The following is an 18,421-nucleotide window of genomic DNA, read 5'->3' on the forward strand; positions in this document are numbered from 1 at the left end:
GTAGGCCAGTCTGCTGTTTAAACATCGGTTTGGGTTTTTTCTGCTCGCTGTCCTCATCGACCTTGTTTCCAACAATGGCAGCAGTAGCTGGACTGTACCTACACGCCACCAAACTGTTCCCTCAGGAGTTGGTGGGGACCAAATCAGAGTGAAAACTGTCAAAATACAACCCTTTCCGTGTCTTCTTTGCCAATACACTTTTCATATCGGGTTTCAAAGATGATAATAAAACACTAGTGTTTATACCTTAAAGAGTCTTAAAACCGTGTCTCTCAGCTAGTTACGTGTGAGGCCTTGATCAGACAGAAACGTTTTTTTTGTTACAATACAGAAAAAAAGTACAATAAAAATCTTCACATTTTTTTCATGAGACAACTGCTATTTAAACACTTTATAAACATTGACGATTTAAACATCTACACAGAAGGTTTGCTGCGGCTCTGACCGACGCTGCGAGGCTTGCGTTTCAAAATACGCTGGACACGGGGAAACAGATCCGTGTGTGCACATGAGACCTTCAGAAAGAGAAGCGATCATGGAAATCTCTCTTCATCAGCCTCATTAATGCACAGCGCTGTCCTCTGCTATGTCCTCTTTAATTCCCTGATCATGCATCTTTTACTCACGAGGACATAATATGCCAAAGACGTTGAAAGTGAGCTACCTACTGTAGACTCAGCCCACTGCATGCAAGTACAGTTTCAATTAATGGAAACAATTTACCCGATAAGACAATACTGCAAAATGACATCAGGTGCTTTTCTGCTCTAAGTTGAAGTTTATTCAGCTGGACGCGTTTCAGGGTAAAAAAATTCTAGGATCTGTCATTGTGGAGATGTTTCATTCCAAAGTGGGCAGAAAAGGATGGACAGTGAAAATTATTATGTGTGTGTGTGTGTTTTACCAGAAGAGTGATTTAATCTAGAAAACGAAAACAAGAACTATTTCTCCTCTTTGAGGGAAAACCTGAACATCCATGTCAGCTTGGTAAAACGAATCATCTCATTCCATCACTGTGTCATTTCCTATAGTGCGTCCCTTCGCCCACTGACATAACAGACTGGCAGCGCTGTTGTGTTTGCGTTTCCTCCGACAGCGAACAATCTGGACTAGAAAGCAGCTAGTTTGAAATGTGACAAAGGAGAGACACTCCTCAAGGCAAGTACAAAAGAAAAAGTGGCAGTTTGCATGTTTGAGTCTTACCTTTAAATGTCCCGAGCCACATGCAAACATTTACAGAGCTCGTAGGTGTGCCGATGCCGCGCACAGGGCCCACAGCTGTGCAGGGTAATGAGGGATAGCACGTCACGCAGGACAGTAGGGAGCAGCTTGTTAGCATATTCCTCTGTCAGAGAGGGTGTTACAGAGTTTCTGTTGCAATTTAATTGGATGATCCTGTCAGCATGTTTGTCTCTATAGGACAAGATGTCAGTGACTTTCAGGCTGCTGTGCAGACAACACACTGCCAGCCACAAATTAAGAATGTGAGCGGGAAGAGATGTGCTGCCAACTTGGGTAATGTAAAGGTTTTCATGTGCCACGTTGAGGGCTTTCATAAGATCTCCGGCGACTGTATTTTCGATTAAATCCAAAGTGTAAATAAGAAATTCTAACTACATTACCTGTCTCTTATATTGCAGGTATCCAACTGAAGCTCGTTGTAATTTCCCAGAAATCTTTGCTGCACGTGACTGAGATCCACCGGCTGGCTGTTGATGACTATGAGCCGCATACACCCCTGGAAGGTCGGACCGAGCGCCTGACAGTCGGTGCTGGGACAGCCTGGATGGAAACGCCACCTTTAGTTTCACTGTGCACGCACACAAAGCTCTCAGGAAACACGCAGTGCGACTCCACTGACCTCCAAAGTAAAGGTTGCCTCTCGGCTCCAGCTGCTCCCACAGTTCAACCACGGAGGACGGCTCCCCGTCTATGGTCAAAGCGATCTGCAGACTCCTCGTGTCGAGACTCACGGTGTGCCACAGCCCATCGTTGACTCGGTAACCTAAAGGGGAACATTTGCACAGCTTAGCCAGCTGGGACGAATGTCTACTGCCACCGGGTGATGTAGAGGCAGAGTTTTCCTTAGCAGCCAAAAGTGTTTGCGTTACTCGGGCAGCAAGACAAGTTTGTCGATTATTAATTTGGGCTTAATTAAAGATACTTTTTTTTTTTGATAAGCTATTAGTTTTGTAATAGCTGCCAACACTGCTGCTCAATCCCCTAATTTCCTCTCAGCACAGTTGTTTCCACATCACTGACACAGGAGACAGGCACAGAGCTTCCAGCCTCCTCCAACACTCTGATCCTCAAACAAAAACTCTCCCTCCTCCGCTCTTTCACTTGTCAATAAAAATTCTTGCCGCATATATTATCTTGTTGATAAAAGTTTATGTGCAACAGCTGCAACATTACAGTAATTCTTACATGTTAATCCCTCCTTAATAATAATAATCCCCAGAGAGCATTTAAGTCATGTTTAAAGACAATTTTGGTACTTTACTCCTCCACACTGATAAACAGGACGGCTGTGGATGTTATTTTAGGATAAGTTTCATTAAGTGTATTAAGTGTAATGTGTCCTACATTCTTACTTGGAGCCATAAAGGTTTACTTTTTTTCCTCCACATATACTTCAACCGATGCTCATTAGGCAGATGTCCTGCTGGGTTTCTGAAAATTGTATTTCACAAAACTCTCACTTTATTCTTTTTAATTGGGATCCTTCTCATTTTATTTAAATAACCCACCGCTTTTGCCGAATTCAGTTTTTCCGGTATCTGGGAGCCAAAAATCACACTGAACATCTGCATGAAGCTAATCTTTAAAAAAAAAAATCTGTCCAATCCCCAAAAAAGATTAGTAATAGGATAACTGAGCTTGATCTACAAAACATGTCTTTCAAACTGACAGTGACAGCTCGTCTTCACAGAGCTACAGCTTTCAAAGAGGACATCGCCACAATGGCAGCTGTGAATGGAAATTACTGAGGCACACCTCTGCTCTGACTGTGCTGGTCCCCGACTAAATTAGCATCCAGATTGAGCTGTGCTGCAGCTTGGGAGCTCAGAGGAGACCAGATGGTCATGCACAGTGCACCCTGGGAGTTATTTTAGAAATCAGATCTGTCCAAGCTCTTGGGGAAAACTTGACAATTTCGCCGAGTCCACTGATGCCTGTCGCTTACAGCAGAACCTTTTATCCCGGAAGACCATGAGTGCCAGGGGCGTTTTTTTTTTTTTTCCTTCTTCTTCACTCCATTGACTGTTTCATGGACTACAGAGTGTAGCCACAGGGGACTGCTGGTGAGCATCAGTGGGAGTTTCCCGCTCCTCCCTTTTCAGCTTATATGTGTGTTGCAATCTCTCTGCTCTCTGGCCAAGCTAAAAGTGTACAAAAGTCCTATATATTGTAGGGCACAAATCAAAAGTGATCTGCATGTCTGTCGCTCCATAGTTAAGGAAAATAAAACCTTTCCCTATTGTTCTCATGTCTGAGACTCCATCTCTGCGCCTGGATAGTGCCTCCAGGAAATACACAGTTTCATGTGACAGCTACATGTCATCACTGCACCAAGCTGCAGTGGCAGCTGCCTCAAGCCCTTGACAGCTCTAATTGACAGTAGATGCAAAGCGAGGTGAATGTAACATAGCTCATTTCAGAGGTTGTTGCCCACTGTACGCATCTGCACGTCTTACGAGTTGAAAGCTAGACAGATGTTTGCTTATGTGGAAATTAAGCCTACACTGTCGGTGCAGATCATTTCTGAGCTGTGCGATGGAAGATGCAGATCGATACGGTTTCCACATCGACGCTCCTGTACGCGTAGCTTAAGTGCAGCACTTTATCAAACGCTGCCAATTACACGTCTCCCGAAGCTGTTCTATTGTCTACGTGTCAGGCTGAAAATGAAGGTTTTAAAAACCACCAGGTGAAGTTTCAAATAAACACGGGACGAAGGCAGAACAGGAGGCTAAATATAGAAAAATTATCTCATTTGCAACAATTCTAGCGAGCCCTGTGGCTCAGTTTAATGATTGCGCAGAGACACCCCCCAACTGCATTAAATTTGACATTCCAGTGAGATATGTGATACTGTTGTACCTTGAGAGGAGAGTGGGGGGGGAAAGGTGGGGATGCTCAAAAATCTATTAACTTGTCTTATGTTTAATTAAAACCAGTTGGAGTAGCACTTCCTGTGTTAACAAAGCATACATAATCATCCTAACGACTCTGGCGATTTTGCAGCTGATTTAAAAAAAACAAAAACACTAAAAAGAGCATCAACAGGTAACTTCTTCACTCACCCAAACCCCACTCAGCATGTTCATGTTTGCGAGCCAGCTGATCTTTATGCACTGCAGGACAAATAAAGATTTAGCAGCAGTGAGTCCAGTTTTCTCTGCTTGCCTCTGACTGTTTGGTTATGATTTAACACATCTATCAGAGAAGACTTCCAGCTGTGGCCAGTATCACACACCCTTTTCACTTTGGACTACTATTATTTTCGGGACCCCGGTGTAATTAAGGAATTTACCCCCTATGTCTGTGTTTGATGCAGAGGATAAGACTGTGTTTTACACACATTTACAGACTAGATCCCAGGGATTATGTCTCAGTGTGTTTAAAATGTTAATGGTCTTCTTGCTGAGTAGATATAGTAGCCCTCCTGAATTTGGAACCAAGATATAACTCTCCACTTGGTCAATAACAATTTACCTGTGACCTCCACAAATTCAACAAAAAGGAAAAAGAAACTGAATAAATCCCAACTACAGTTACTTCGGACTACAGACTCAAATTGTAATCAGTTCCTTCATGAGCCCAGGTTGGATGTTTAAAGTCACAGTGACTTTAACTATTCACCATCAACATCCAAACGGGTCATGCTCGAGACCTGGGGCTATTGTGGGCGCCAACATTTTCAAGAATGGGAAGGAGGTGATTTTAAATATTCAACCTCCACAATCTAATCAGTTCATCAGCACAGTGACTTTGTGCAAAAGTGAGAAAATAAAGTCAATCCATATTAAAGCAAACTTAGATTACCTTTTTACTCTGCATCATTTATTTGCGATTAACCTTTATTAGATTCAACACCAAGAGGACTCCAGGTCATACTGCTCATGTGCCATAGCTATAAGGCTGATAGACCCTTGAGTATTACACATTATTTAATGCAACTTGCAGTAAATTATATAAAAGGGAATACTGTTCCCTAACTGTGGTTGTCTTCTCCATCTATATTTCCCTGCGGCCTGCCACCTGCTCGAAGTCTGGCTTACCCACACAATCATACTTATCTGTGTTATCTCTGCTAAGCAATCCCATACAGAGAATTGGTTGATATTTTTCTTCCAGTAATTCCAAGAAAATAAACTTTTTTCCCCCCCTTAGTTTACTGAGGACAAAGGTGATAAAAGTGAGTCAGATAAAATTATGTGCAGCTGCCAAGTGTGCTTCCAGATTATGAGATTAGGGTGAAACTGTCTCAGCGAAGCACACAAACAAGCAGCAGGATGTACTTCATTGTGCAAACTGGGAATTCTGAGGTCAACATGCTGAGGTAAATGTGTCATGTACACCAGTACGCTCATCTCATGCCCAGCTGTATTCGAGCTGCAGGTTTCTACCATTTCAAAATTTAGTGTTTATTTCAATCATGCGGAAAATTATCTCAGGGATTTACCTAAAGGTGGCCGATGGATTTTAACTGTGAGCAAGCATAAGGTATGTGTTGTGTACGTCACTGACCTCACTGCAATGTGTGGAATGCAAACACTTTAAATCCAACGTTGTTCACATAAGCTTTCTCTGTACCCAGTTTTTCCACTTACAGACAGACGTGCCTTATGCGTGACAATGCCCCCGTTCAAAGGGCATGAAGGGTCACTGAATGATGTAATTCATTCACAATCACTAGATCTTAGCCCAACTGAACATATATGGGAGAATTTGAAGTGAAAACACAGTTGCCCGCATCATACAGAAAATACAGAAAACCAGCCGTCTCGAGTTTTGGAGATTTGTAGAATGAAAGCCGAGACACACTGATGCCGTTCTGGTGGCACGTGGCAACCCAATGCCTAATACCCAATATACAAAGAATCTTTAAGGCAAAAAATGTCTAGCGTATAAAACACAATCTTTAATAACTCGAATGTGAGAGTTGAGGATCTACTGCTTTTTGTTTATCGCTTCAGACACAGACACGTGGAGAGAGGGGGGCTGTGGGGGCTCAAGTCCCTGCTCTTTTCCCCACAAAATAAAGGTGCTCCTCTCAACATCAATGAACCATACGGGTTCTGTGTAAGCAGAGTTTGCTAATAACTTTCTAGCAAGGAAAAAATACCATTAGATGGTAAGAGCACACTTGTGTTTTTAATTGTGAATGTAAACCACACACTGTGTTTGTGGTGAAATGCCTACAATGTGACTGCATATGCAGAAAGGACTTCTGAACGGATATTTTGAGCCCATGGTGGTGAGAAACTCTATGCATGTCCCTGTTTATATGTACAGTAGCTGTGTTTATCAAATCCACAATATGCACAACACATGCAATTATGTTACACATTTATTGAATAACCAAACCTCTAAGGCTAAAGTTCAACTGGTCTAAACTTCAGGAGTTTCTTGTTAAATAAAAAAACCATGGACATTCCTACTAGAAATTGGAATTCTGACTTTCAAATATGATTTGGCCTGTATGTGTGTGCATATGTAGAGGTTTTGGACGCACCGGCAGAGACCTCTGATTTCTGTCTTCCTGAGCTGTGCAGGGTCAGGTGTAGCCGACTGTTACTGATCTGCAGCTGCAGGCTCTGGGGCTCCTGGTTCAGCTGCATGGAGAGCAGCAGCCCGTCCGGGTTCCACGTCCTGAACTGGAAACGAACAGAGAACCCCCCGGTGGCAGACGCTGCCGATGGAAGCGACAGGAAGCTGCTGCTGGAGCTCAGAAAGGTGCAGGCCACCAGCTGGGGCTGCGAGCACGAGAAGGTCACGTTGCCCTGGAGAATGACAAAGCCAAGGACGCTGATTTACATGTATTTTCAGCTATGTTAGGAAAGACTGGTCTCCTGTGACATTCATTGCCACATGAGTGGAAAGAAATGTCATATGGATATGCACAAAAAAGGGAGCAGATGGTTAAAGAGCCAGGAGTAAAACTTTAAACCCATAACCCCAAACAAAATAATTAAAAGAAACCTTTAACCAGTTTTTTTTTCCCTCATCAGCTATAAATTAATTATTATTGGCTGTGTGCTACTTGATAAAAAATATGAATTCATTACAACCATTATGATATAGCTGCCACATTTGAAAAATGCTAAATACAGTTGGAAGAAGATCTAACAAAATAATTCTCATTTCCTTTGTTGTTTTACCATGTTTCCCTGTTAAATTAAGAAATCCACGTGGCTCGCAGGCTGTGCAAACTCCAGAGTATAAATACAGGAAAAGTGTTATCTAAGATGAATCCATGAAATTATTTGAAATGTGTTGGCTCCAAGCCAATCTTGCAGAGCAGCGAGATAAAAATCCATCCAAGTTTACATTTCAGTTTAATCCTGTGCCACGCAGCGGTCGTGTTGGGTACATTCACACACAGGCCGGTCGTGTCTGCTGAGGTCAGAGTCCTATCAGTGCCGGTGCCTGCAGGGCAGCACAGAGCAATCACAGCTCTTTGACTCTCAATGTGATTCCTCCATCAACCTTAGGAAGATTGTCCCATTGAAATTCCATTACAGCTTCCATCATCACGGTCTCCCTTCTGCACATCCCCTCCTCTGTTGTCAGTGAAGGTCTTTTTAAATGCAGCAATCAGACATTAAAGGCAAAGGGGCGTTTCAGATGAGATGTGGCTTGTGGCTCTTTGGCCGTCCACTGATTTGTGTAGGAGGTTGAGTCTCTAAATGAATCCATTCACACACTTGAACTTAATAATAGTAGTTAAGATCACAGTGAATGTAATGATTGTTTTCACATTATTCTCATCTTCCAGTTTCTGAACAGAATGTGTTAAATCTGACTTAAAGAACTCATTAAACTAGCTGGTTTGTTGGCCCATCACTTTGTCACAAACTGAAACATCTCAATAACTATGAGATACAGTAGATTGCCACGGCCTTTTCTACAGACGTTCATGGTTCCCACTGACTTTTCCTGTTTTCCTCCTTTCTTAAAGTATCATAATTATTGGACAGATTACAAATGAGCCTTCTTCAGACATCCACCCTCCCCACCCGTAACACTTTGGACCTGAATTGTCTCGTAGCACTTCTAAGGCGTCTAATACTTTATGACCTCTAACACAAATGACATCCACATCAGACTACACTGTATTTAGTTCTGATTACAGAAGCAGTTAACATTCTCCATCGATGGTCTGCTGTTTGGTCACACTCTCAGGGCAGCCTAGAAATCCCCCTCCCAAGTAACATTTTCCAGATCCTTGTGAATACGAATTGCTGACATTGTTGGTGTGTCGGCTAGTTTTGAATACACCAGAAAGGAAGTGTCTAGTAGTAAACTCAAAGTGAAATAACCACCAAATGAACTACAGCTTCACCAAAACCCTACGGAGTATTGTATTCTGAAACCTCTTGTTTAGAAATAGTTGCTTGATGAGAGCTGAGTACTTGAGTTTACAGAACAAAGAATCTTACAAGCTTGTCCTTCAATTGGTGCTTATATAAGCATATATTCATTTATACCAGACAGCTGTCACATGGTAAATTCTGCTTGTCATTTGCAGCAGAATTGTGACTTTATACCCTTACACTATATTCTCCATGTACACACTATATATATATATATATATATATATATATATATATATATATTGCAAAACTGTAAAATTACACTGAAATGTAATATATGATTACCAAATTAAGCTAAGTTACAGTTCCACTTTTCTCCTCTCTTTGTGCTCGCCCCCTTTCTCTTGCTCGCCCACACATGAACGCTTTATGTTTCACTCCCTCTCTCTTTAAATATCATTATATGAATTTCCATCCCTAATGGAGAAGCTCTACACTGTAAGATGGCTTTTAAATGGCAAAGTGCTTTCTCACATTTCGGAGCTGCTGAATGCAGTAAATGTGTTCTTGGAACCGAAGCAGAGGGAAAATATCAAGCTCCAGGAAGTCATTGAACAGATTTAACGTCGCTCTACAAGAGAACCTGAAGATTTGTCCTGACTTGCAACAGAGCATTTGTCCGTGTCACCGTCAGAGCTAACTAAGAGGTTGATGTTAGCTCAACACAGATGTGGTGCCATGTGTGTCTGTGTCAAGTTTGAAGAAACCACCACACAGAAATGTAAAACTGCCTTTCTAATTTAAAACAATGACTTCAACAAGTACTTTCTAAACTAGTTTATACACTGGATGTAGGTGGACAAGTAGCATGTGAACCTGTACAGTAGTGTGGTGCACAACGCCGCCTAAAATCGGAACTGAGAATATATCAAACTCACCACACTGTGTATCTGTGGCTTGCGCCTCTTTGCCAAGTCGATGATATTGATTCCATTGTAGTAGAGGTTCTCCAAGCAGCCGTGGAAGTTCTTTCTCAGAAAGGTGCCAGGTTTGCCAGGCAGTGGGATGCCTCCGAAACTCAGCTTGGATGAAAACGAAACAGAAGAGGAAGATCGATTATCACTAGATTCAGACATTGAGCCCATCTCAACAAGCACATGTACTGTATTTTACTGTATGGTGAAACAACAGTATTCTCAGTTTCACAATATAATGGTGCACCCATAATTATTCTCAGCAGTTAGTGAGTGAGCAGCTGAGCCAGTGAGTCAGCAAGTAAGAAAACAACACCCACGCACTGGGTCCAAACTGAACAGCGACTGTGTGGATACGTACTGTATGTGACCTTCTGGTATGCAGCATTTTTTTTCATGGCTTGGTGAAACAAAGAGAAATCTTAATGCCACGGCAAATTGGGGATGACCTTTTCCTTTTTCAACGTGACAGCGCCCTCGTGCACAAGAGTATTTGTGCAAAAGAACTTGGCCAGCCGGCTCGGAGCCCTCACCTCAACCCCAATCTATCTGGATGAGCTGGAAAACCGACTGCGAGCCAGGTCTTATCACCCAACACCAGTGCCAGACCTCCCTGATGCTCTCGTGGCTGAATGGGAGCAAATCTCTGCAGCCAGGTTCCAAAATCTTGTTGAAAGCCTTCCCAGAAGAGTGAAGGCAGTTGCAGCAGCAGATTAATGCCCATGGTTTTAGAATGACATTATTGTAATGTTCGGGTTTCCACATGGGTCCAGGACTACGTGTGTATGCTGCATTTCAACACTGGCTGCAATTCAAACTGGATTTTTGGAGGTGATACAAAGCACATGACTGTCACACCAGAGACTGGAGTTCGTGTCCAGTTCGGTCTCATCTGTAGTTTGGTTTAGGCAATAAAAGCAAAAACATGCTCTGTCGTGAGTCACTGTGGACTTTTTCTGTTTTAAGCCAAAAAAACAATCTGAGCTGTAGGTGTCTGCACAAATGGATTTTGGCAGGAATCAAATGGTTTTCCTGATTAAAGCATTCGTATTTTTACAATTTGCCAAATGCAAGTTGCATAAATTAAAGGATAATTTAGGTTATTTTCTAAATTAATTTGAATGTTCACATTCTCCATACAAAAGCTAAAAATAACAATGAATCTCTTCTATTCAGTTCTGTTCCGTCTTTGTCAGTCTGCAGCCTGGATTGACTTGTTTGTTTGTGCCAAGGTCCATGACTTATTGTCCAAAAACAATTAAAAACACATTGCTGCACTGACTAAAATGTTTCTTTATGGCAAAATCTGTGAACAACATCCATCCATTATCTGTAGCCACCTATAGAGTTACTTACCAGAGTTATGGGGACAGGTCTCCAGTCTGTCTCAGGGCCAACACAGGGAGACACACACAGACATTCACACCTAGAGGGAATTGTGAGTCACCCATTAACTTTGGACCATGGGAGGAAACCCAGACAAGCGTAGGGAGGACACACAAAATCCACACCGAAAGGCTGCAGCTGGCCAGTGGATTCGGACAAGGAACCTTATGGCTTTGAGGTCGGCAACACAAACCACTCCACCACTGTGCTGCCTGTGTGAACAGGTTTGTTTTTGCCTAAACCGATGTGAACTGTCACACATGTGCAGTGGACCGACACACTTCAGGCTGCTTTAAAAAGTAATGCAGATTCTGAGCATATAGGGTTTTGCTTGTAAACAATATGTGTTTTTTTTTTTAAATGGAGAAATATGTCACCAATGTGTTTTGATCATTTTTGGACAACAACAAAGCTCTATGGCAAAGACAAATCAGCTAATGTAAATAAGTGCAGACTGACAGAGACCCGACGGGATTAAAGGAGATTCATTCTTAATTTTAGCATCTGTAGGGTGATCGTGAACAAAAGTGATTAGTTTTGAAAAACAACCAACATGAAAATATTAGCAATTATATTTACTATAAGATCTATTTGCCGTTGCAAATGCATTGTATTAATACATAACGTAAAACACAGTCTTTATAGGAGAAAACATCATTACTTGCACATTAATAAAGAATAAAAATGTCCTCACTGGTTGCCTGCTTTCATCTGCATAAACAAGGAAGTGCTTGATTAGACACGGGAGGAAATTGATGGTTGTACAGCAACAGACTTTGGGAGTGTAAAAATGTGCAATTTAGGGGCAATGATTGGATCTAAACCAGTTATTAAATGTTTATATAGTGATCATACATGCTACAAAGGGGGAGTAACATAGTCCAAATGTTGTCTCTTATGATACATAAATATAGGTCAACTTTAATGTTTAAAATATATAATGGCTTCAAGCTCAATAATGATAAAACTGTGATTAAAAAAGGTTCTTGCAAACAGCAAATAATGTCATTTCATTATGCAATGTGAGAACTTGTGTTAAATTTTGTGCAAAATCTTGATGGTTTCCAGTTCTCCTGGCGGATTCTGTGATGGTGTCAGGGTGAATCAGGGCTCACGGATAGTGTGACCGGCATATGTGTGAAGGTACCAGTGATGCTGGGGTGCGTATCGGGATTTTAAACAAGACATATGCCGCTATCAAGGCAACGTCAGTGGATGTTTCAGTATTAGACAGTTTTCGTATAGATAGTAGAGTATTAATATTCAGTAGTATAGATCCGTCTCCTATTGAAAATGCATGGAGCATCATGTAGAGAAGAATCAGACAATGGCGACTGCAGACTGCGGAGCAGCGGGAGTTTTGTATTCAGCATGAAAGTTCCCCAATCGGTATTTTCAGTTTACTTTGCCATTACGAAGGGGAACTAAAAGGAAAGGTGATGTAACACAGTGGTAAATAGGTCTCTGTCTCAACATCATTTTGAGCGTGTTGCAGGCAACTATAAATTTGCTTATATTTACAGAATGTAATTAAGGTGGTCAGGAAATGGGGTTTGTAACTATTTGTGTGATTTGTTTATTCATTCATCGTGGGAATGTCCTTTCTCACTGCTCATCTGTGTATTATAAACCACACGCTGTCAGGTCATCACTGGATAAATTCATTAAGTTGTGCACTCCCATTTCCAAAGCAATTCTTTCTAGCTCGCTTCCAGTTTATGTAATTTAATCAACCCCAGGTAGTCACCTCATAGTCCACCTCCAGCGAGTATCCTTCCCCTTTGGTTTGAAAGTGCTGTGTGTGGGAGTCAACGGTGAGGTTAACTTGCTTGTTGAAGCGTTCTATATGAACGGAGTGCCAGTGCTGGTCATCCAGCAGGCTGCCCACAGTGACCGCAACACGGCTGCTGCTGAACCTCAGGCTGCTGTCGTCTGGAGGAACACAAAGAAAACAGCGGGAGCTTTACATCTTCCACAGTGAAGCTATGTGAGGGCAGACGGGGAGAGCTCAGATGTGGAACAAAGGGAAAAAAAGAAAATGCACAAACACACACAAACACACACTTGCTGTTCTACCCACTCGTTTAGATGATGTATACTAGAGAAGTAGAAACGGATACACTGGTATGAAGAAACATGTTATTAAAATAGTTATTTGAACAGTCGGTGGTGATCAAGTAATAATTGAATAATGAACAAACCCAAGAAATATTTACTGGTTTAAACTTTGAATCAAGTGCCTTTGCACAAACGTATCACTTTGACATATTATGAAAGAATTCTTCCAATACCAAGTGAAAATGAAACCACCACGTCTGATGTTCAGATGTGATGACTAACAATCATGAAAACATCCTCTGAATTACATCTCCAGTAAAGGGCTTCATATCGTCTCAAGCTTGCAGTCAAAGACAAAGACTCCCGTTCCCCTGGAAACATTCACCAGAGTTCACCTAAGTTGAGGTACAGGTCCAGTCTTCCCCGGTGAAGCTCCAGGGTGATGTAGTCTCCTCTCTGCCCCTCTCCATGCAGCAAAACCCCCTCGGCCTGGTGGCTCTTGAACCGCAGAGAGATCACATCCTTCACAGTTGACATGGACTTCTGGTTGAACCGATACAGCAATGAGCTCCTGCCGTCAAAGTCTGCAACGTACGACTCTGAAAAACGCAGAGCAGCTCGTAAAGTAGAAATAACGTATGGAAGAGAAATATCTCGAAAATATAGGAACTGTGGTGCCACTGTCTGGAAAATTGCCCCTATAATTTAGTCTGCTTCGTTTACAATGACCCAGACCACTCTGCAAATTAAATGTGTTTACATTTATGGAGACGATTTGATACTTTTATAGCAGCTTTATTGCTTTAGAAAAGCTCAACAATACATTCTCCCCACCACAAATATGTGCATAGAGTACAATGAAGTTGGTTGCTCTGTAAATAATGTTCGAGTAATCCAATTTTTTTTCCCTTTCATTATTTTATTGCGCTACATACCCAAAATTAGTTTGATTTTAAAGAGCTGGCATTTAAGGTTTATTTGATTAATTTCTGTTAAAATTTAGTGTATTTATTCATAACTGTGCCTATTTATTCAGCCAAAGTTGTTTAGATTTCTCTAAATTCATCCTTACAAACAGTCCAGATGCCCCTTTGTCTTCATGCCTCAACACTGTCTGACTGGAGGTGTGGTCTCACATTCAACTGCACCCAATAGGAACACAACCTAATAATTAATGCAATTTCACTTATGCTAACGCTGCAGCAAAATAATGGCGGCCATTAGAGACATAAACGGAGAGTAGCCCAGTAGTTATGAGGTAATTTGTAAACTGGACTTTGATTCCAGCAGAACATACTGCTTGACCGTCCTTGGACCAAGTTGAAAATAAATAACTCATATTCTCTCCTCAGTTGCTCCTGTGGCTCATTTTAATACTGTTCTTTTTTTCCATCTATTGTTTAAGGGGTGATGATAACATGCTTTGGAAACCATCCCACAGTACACACAACCCAATCCATGGTTCAGTTTGCTTTGAACTGACGGCACTTGTTTTGTTTGTACACTTGGTTCTTTGGTCTGGACAATGCTCCAAGGCATGTTTCACACCTGTTATTTTGATTTGGACCAAACAAGTAGGTGTTAAAAAGCCCATAGTTCAAAGGCTACTGAAGGCAGTAAGCTTAGCTTTAGCACATCCAGTAGTGTGTAGTGTTTAAATCACACTTCTAATGTCCTGCCTTCCTCCTCATCTAACTACAGTGTAAACTCTTGTCTTGAGACATTCAACAGTGTTGCTGTGGACATGGGGTTGGGCTTGTCTCTATACACTCCCAGTGTGATGTCACAATCTCTGTCTCTGTCTGCTTCCTGCTCCACACCAGTCACCTCTTCTACTCTTTGTTCTCTTTCATTTTCCTTGTTCATCAACTCTTCAAAGTTCTCCTTCCAGCTTCCCATCACACTCCTGGCACCTGTCAATACATTTCCATCCTTATCTTTAATCACACTAACCTGCTGCACATCCTTCCCATCTCTATCTCTTTGTCTCACCAACCTGTACAAATCCACCTCTCCGTCTTTAGTGTCCAACCTAGCATACAAGTCCTCATATGCTCTTTGTTTGGCCTTTGCCACCTCTATCTTTACCTTACGCTGCATCTCCCTGTACTCCTGTCTACTCTCTTCAGTCCTCTCAGTGTCCCACTTCTTCTTAGCTAACCTCTTTTTGAACTTCCTCTTTCCACCACCAAGTCTCCTTGTCCGCTTTCCTCTTTCCAGATGACACACTAAGTACCCTCCTACCTGTCTCCCTGATCACATTAGCTGTAGTGGTCCAGTCATCTGGAAGCACCTCCAAACCATCCAGATTCTGTCTCATTTCCTCCCTGAAAACTACGCAACATTCTTCCTTTTTCAACTTCCACCACTTGGTCCTCTGCTCTGCCTTAGTCCTCTTCATCTTCCTCACCACCAGCATCATTTTACACACCAACATCCTGTGTTGTCTGGCTACACTCTCCCCTACCAATGCTTTACAGTCACTGATCTCTTTCAGATTACAACATCTACAAAAGATGTAGTCTACCTGAGTGCTTCTCCCTCCGCTCTTATACGTCACCCTATGTTCCTGTCTTTTCTGGAGGGAAAGTGTTCATTACAGCCATTTCCATTCTCTTTGCAAAGTCTACCACCATTTGTCCCCTTGCGGTTGCATTGCAATACAACAGTTGAATGAAATCATAAAAAAAATATAATCTAAAAAGCATATGACAATGTGACGGTGTCAGTAAAAATTAAACCATCTAAATTACAGCACAGGTATAGACTTGCTGTCTTTACAGTGATGGAAATAATGAAGTTCAATGCACCATTAAAAACTGGTTTCCTGTACAGTGGAGCCAACAGACCATTTCACAGCACACATGTTGTCTTGTCAATGCAGGAAAAGCACAGGTGGAGGCAACCACAGGAATAATAGCTGTATCCCATTTAGGTGAGCCAGTATGAGGGCTCTGGCACGGCGCATGATGACGTGGCTTGCCGGGACGCTTATTGGAATGAAGCCATTGTTAATTATTCAGACCTGTGCTTTTCCTGCTTTGACAAGTCAAAGCGTCTGCTGTCTAAAATCGCCCGTACCAGCTAAGTGCACGGACCTCACAACGAGCTCTGTCGATCACCGTCTGATTGTGATCTACTGTAGCTCAGTGTCGTCACACTGCAGCAGACAGAAAGACTAAATGAACAAGGCTACACAGGGATGAGGGCTTTTCTGTTTACAAATGTGTTTGCTCTACTCATGACCCACAGCTAGTCTGCAAAAAGAAAAAAATAAAGAGAATCTAAATCTCAGTATTCAGCGCTTTGTTTCAGCCTCCTCATTCATACACAATTGATCCCAGGGAGTGCTACAGAATAAGGCTGAGATCAGTTAATAGCACAGGGCATTCTCAGTGTCAACTTTATATAATCAGGCTTCACAGAGACGCACTGGAGGAATCAGACGAGGCATGTAAATGTTACCTAGCTCTCATTCTCGTTCCTTTTTTGCAGATTAGTATTTTCTGTACCTTAAGTCATCCATTGATTATACTGTATGCAATTCATATGGTACTTAAGGACACTTTTATACATACACTGACACATGAATCTAAAAATATATTAGCCAATGTAGGAGTATATGAGGCTGCATAATTTTTATACCTGCTTATCCAACATTTTACTACTGCGTGGTGGTTGGACATCATAAAACTGCTCATTGTGGGATATGACACAGTGCAGTAATTCACTGGCTCATCTAGTTAGTGCTGCTTCACAATGCGTGGGAGAGGTCTGTAAGTGATTGAGTACTGCTCAGGATATTAATTTCACTGTGTGCCTGAACAGGTTTTCCTGTTATCATGCACTGACCACTCACAGAGGTCCAGTCCGATTTTAAATGGGGTTATTTCAAAGTATTCTTTTACTGCTCAGTATTTCCGGACTGTTATTACCTACACTACTAATGTTAGTCATGGTAAATAAAAAAAAACAAATTCTGTATTCTACAGTTTTATATGATTGTAATGATAATAGTATATTGTCACCACACTACAATTTTTCAGCAGACTCTCATATTCAGCAGTGAACATATAAATCTGATGTAATTAAACTGAAAAACAAATACACACAAGGCACGGACACAATATTATTATGTTAGAATTATTTTGAAGCTCAGCTGTGGATATAATGTGATAAGAAAATACATATGAAAGTTGATGTGCATTCTGATATACAGTATGTTCAGTCAGTCTTTTAATTAAATGGATGAACGATTAGATAATGTTTAACCCTAACCACTTTCTTCTAGATTGGCAATAAATATTATTATATATAATTTTAAACATTATACATTTAAAATGCACATAATTACACCCCATTAAATGTAGGGTTTTGGTAATAAAGCCTTTTGTTCCTTATATAAAACAGTTGTAAAATGTGGTAGCTCACTTACAACAAGGTCACGGAGATCACACTAGTTGTTCATCATAAATAAGTTCTCTGCTTTCTTTCAAATCCAGAGCACGAGTGTCACAACACTGTTGCAACATTAGTCTTAAGCTGCTGACAATACATTTAATTATAGCACATTACACTCGACTAAGTTTAACTATGTGAGGTGAGTGAGTTTCACAGCCTGGCTGTCGGGTTTTTGACTTGTTGTTGCAGGGTTATCTGCAGAGTGTTAAAACCAGTGTTAAAAACAGTGAAGAGAAAATAGTCCCTATTACCCTCCATCAGGAGTGGAGCTGCAAATCCTGGATGTATAAATGAAGAAATCCTTGTAGGAGGTGTAACTACAGATGTTTCATGTGCTTTCAGAGTGTGCTATTAACTGCAGGGTGCATGGTACTCACTGTAGGAGCAGCCGTACACCTCCATTCGGAGGCCAATCCATCCACTGGGGTTCCAGTCCAGAGGGATGAAGCGCAAAAAACGCGTTCTCAATGGGTGGGACAGCTTGTTCTGTACAACGGCCTCTGAATTCATATTCCCGACAAACCTCTGCAGGACAGGAGACAGGGACAAAAATGGTGGTTATGGTGGCAGGGAAAAAAATAAATAAATAAAAAAACTGATATAAGGGACCAAGGCTCCATGAAGAAACAAAATGACCTCATTTCCAAAGTGAATAGTAATATTTTCACCAGGGAGTAGAAAAGTCTGTTTTTAGCTGAATACTTGAAATATAAGTGGAATAAAAATCTAAATCATTGAATAGCACAGGCAGTAACAAAGTGCTGACAAGGCTAACCCAAGGGCAATGTCTTCTCCCTATCCTTGAACATACTATTTGATGTAAAGTGATAAGAATCATCGTGCAGTGTGGAAATATGAGAATATCCGTTGAAACAGGTCCATAAAATGGAGGAAAAATGACCAGTGAGGCACCCAGAGGCGAAATGAGGGCTCTCGTTTTGTGTTTCCTCCCCGCAGAGCTAAAAACAAAAACCTCTGCGAGATGTCTCCTTTTTCTTT

General features: G+C 41.5%; 1 protein-coding gene across 3 annotated transcripts in view; it reads right to left on the reverse strand.

The window, feature by feature from the left end:
- cntnap5a (contactin associated protein family member 5a) overlaps window positions 1–18,421 on the reverse strand; it is a 93,183-nt gene that overhangs the window by 42,599 nt on the left and 32,163 nt on the right. For 2 of the 3 annotated variants that reach the window (XM_067516688.1, XM_067516690.1), the window contains exons 4-10: window positions 17,800–17,947; window positions 13,357–13,560; window positions 12,651–12,835; window positions 9,482–9,625; window positions 6,743–7,010; window positions 1,862–2,005; window positions 1,623–1,782 (exon numbers count right to left, since the gene is read on the reverse strand). In XM_067516688.1, coding sequence (XP_067372789.1) covers window positions 1,623–1,782; window positions 1,862–2,005; window positions 6,743–7,010; window positions 9,482–9,625; window positions 12,651–12,835; window positions 13,357–13,560; window positions 17,800–17,947 — 1,253 coding nt within the window. The remainder of the gene's footprint in view (window positions 1–1,622; window positions 1,783–1,861; window positions 2,006–6,742; window positions 7,011–9,481; window positions 9,626–12,650; window positions 12,836–13,356; window positions 13,561–17,799; window positions 17,948–18,421) is intronic. The other variant, XM_067516689.1, reaches the window with a different exon arrangement.

The sequence above is a fragment of the Channa argus genome, chromosome 9, assembly GCF_033026475.1.
Source record: "Channa argus isolate prfri chromosome 9, Channa argus male v1.0, whole genome shotgun sequence".
Classification (NCBI taxonomy): domain Eukaryota; kingdom Metazoa; phylum Chordata; class Actinopteri; order Anabantiformes; family Channidae; genus Channa; species Channa argus.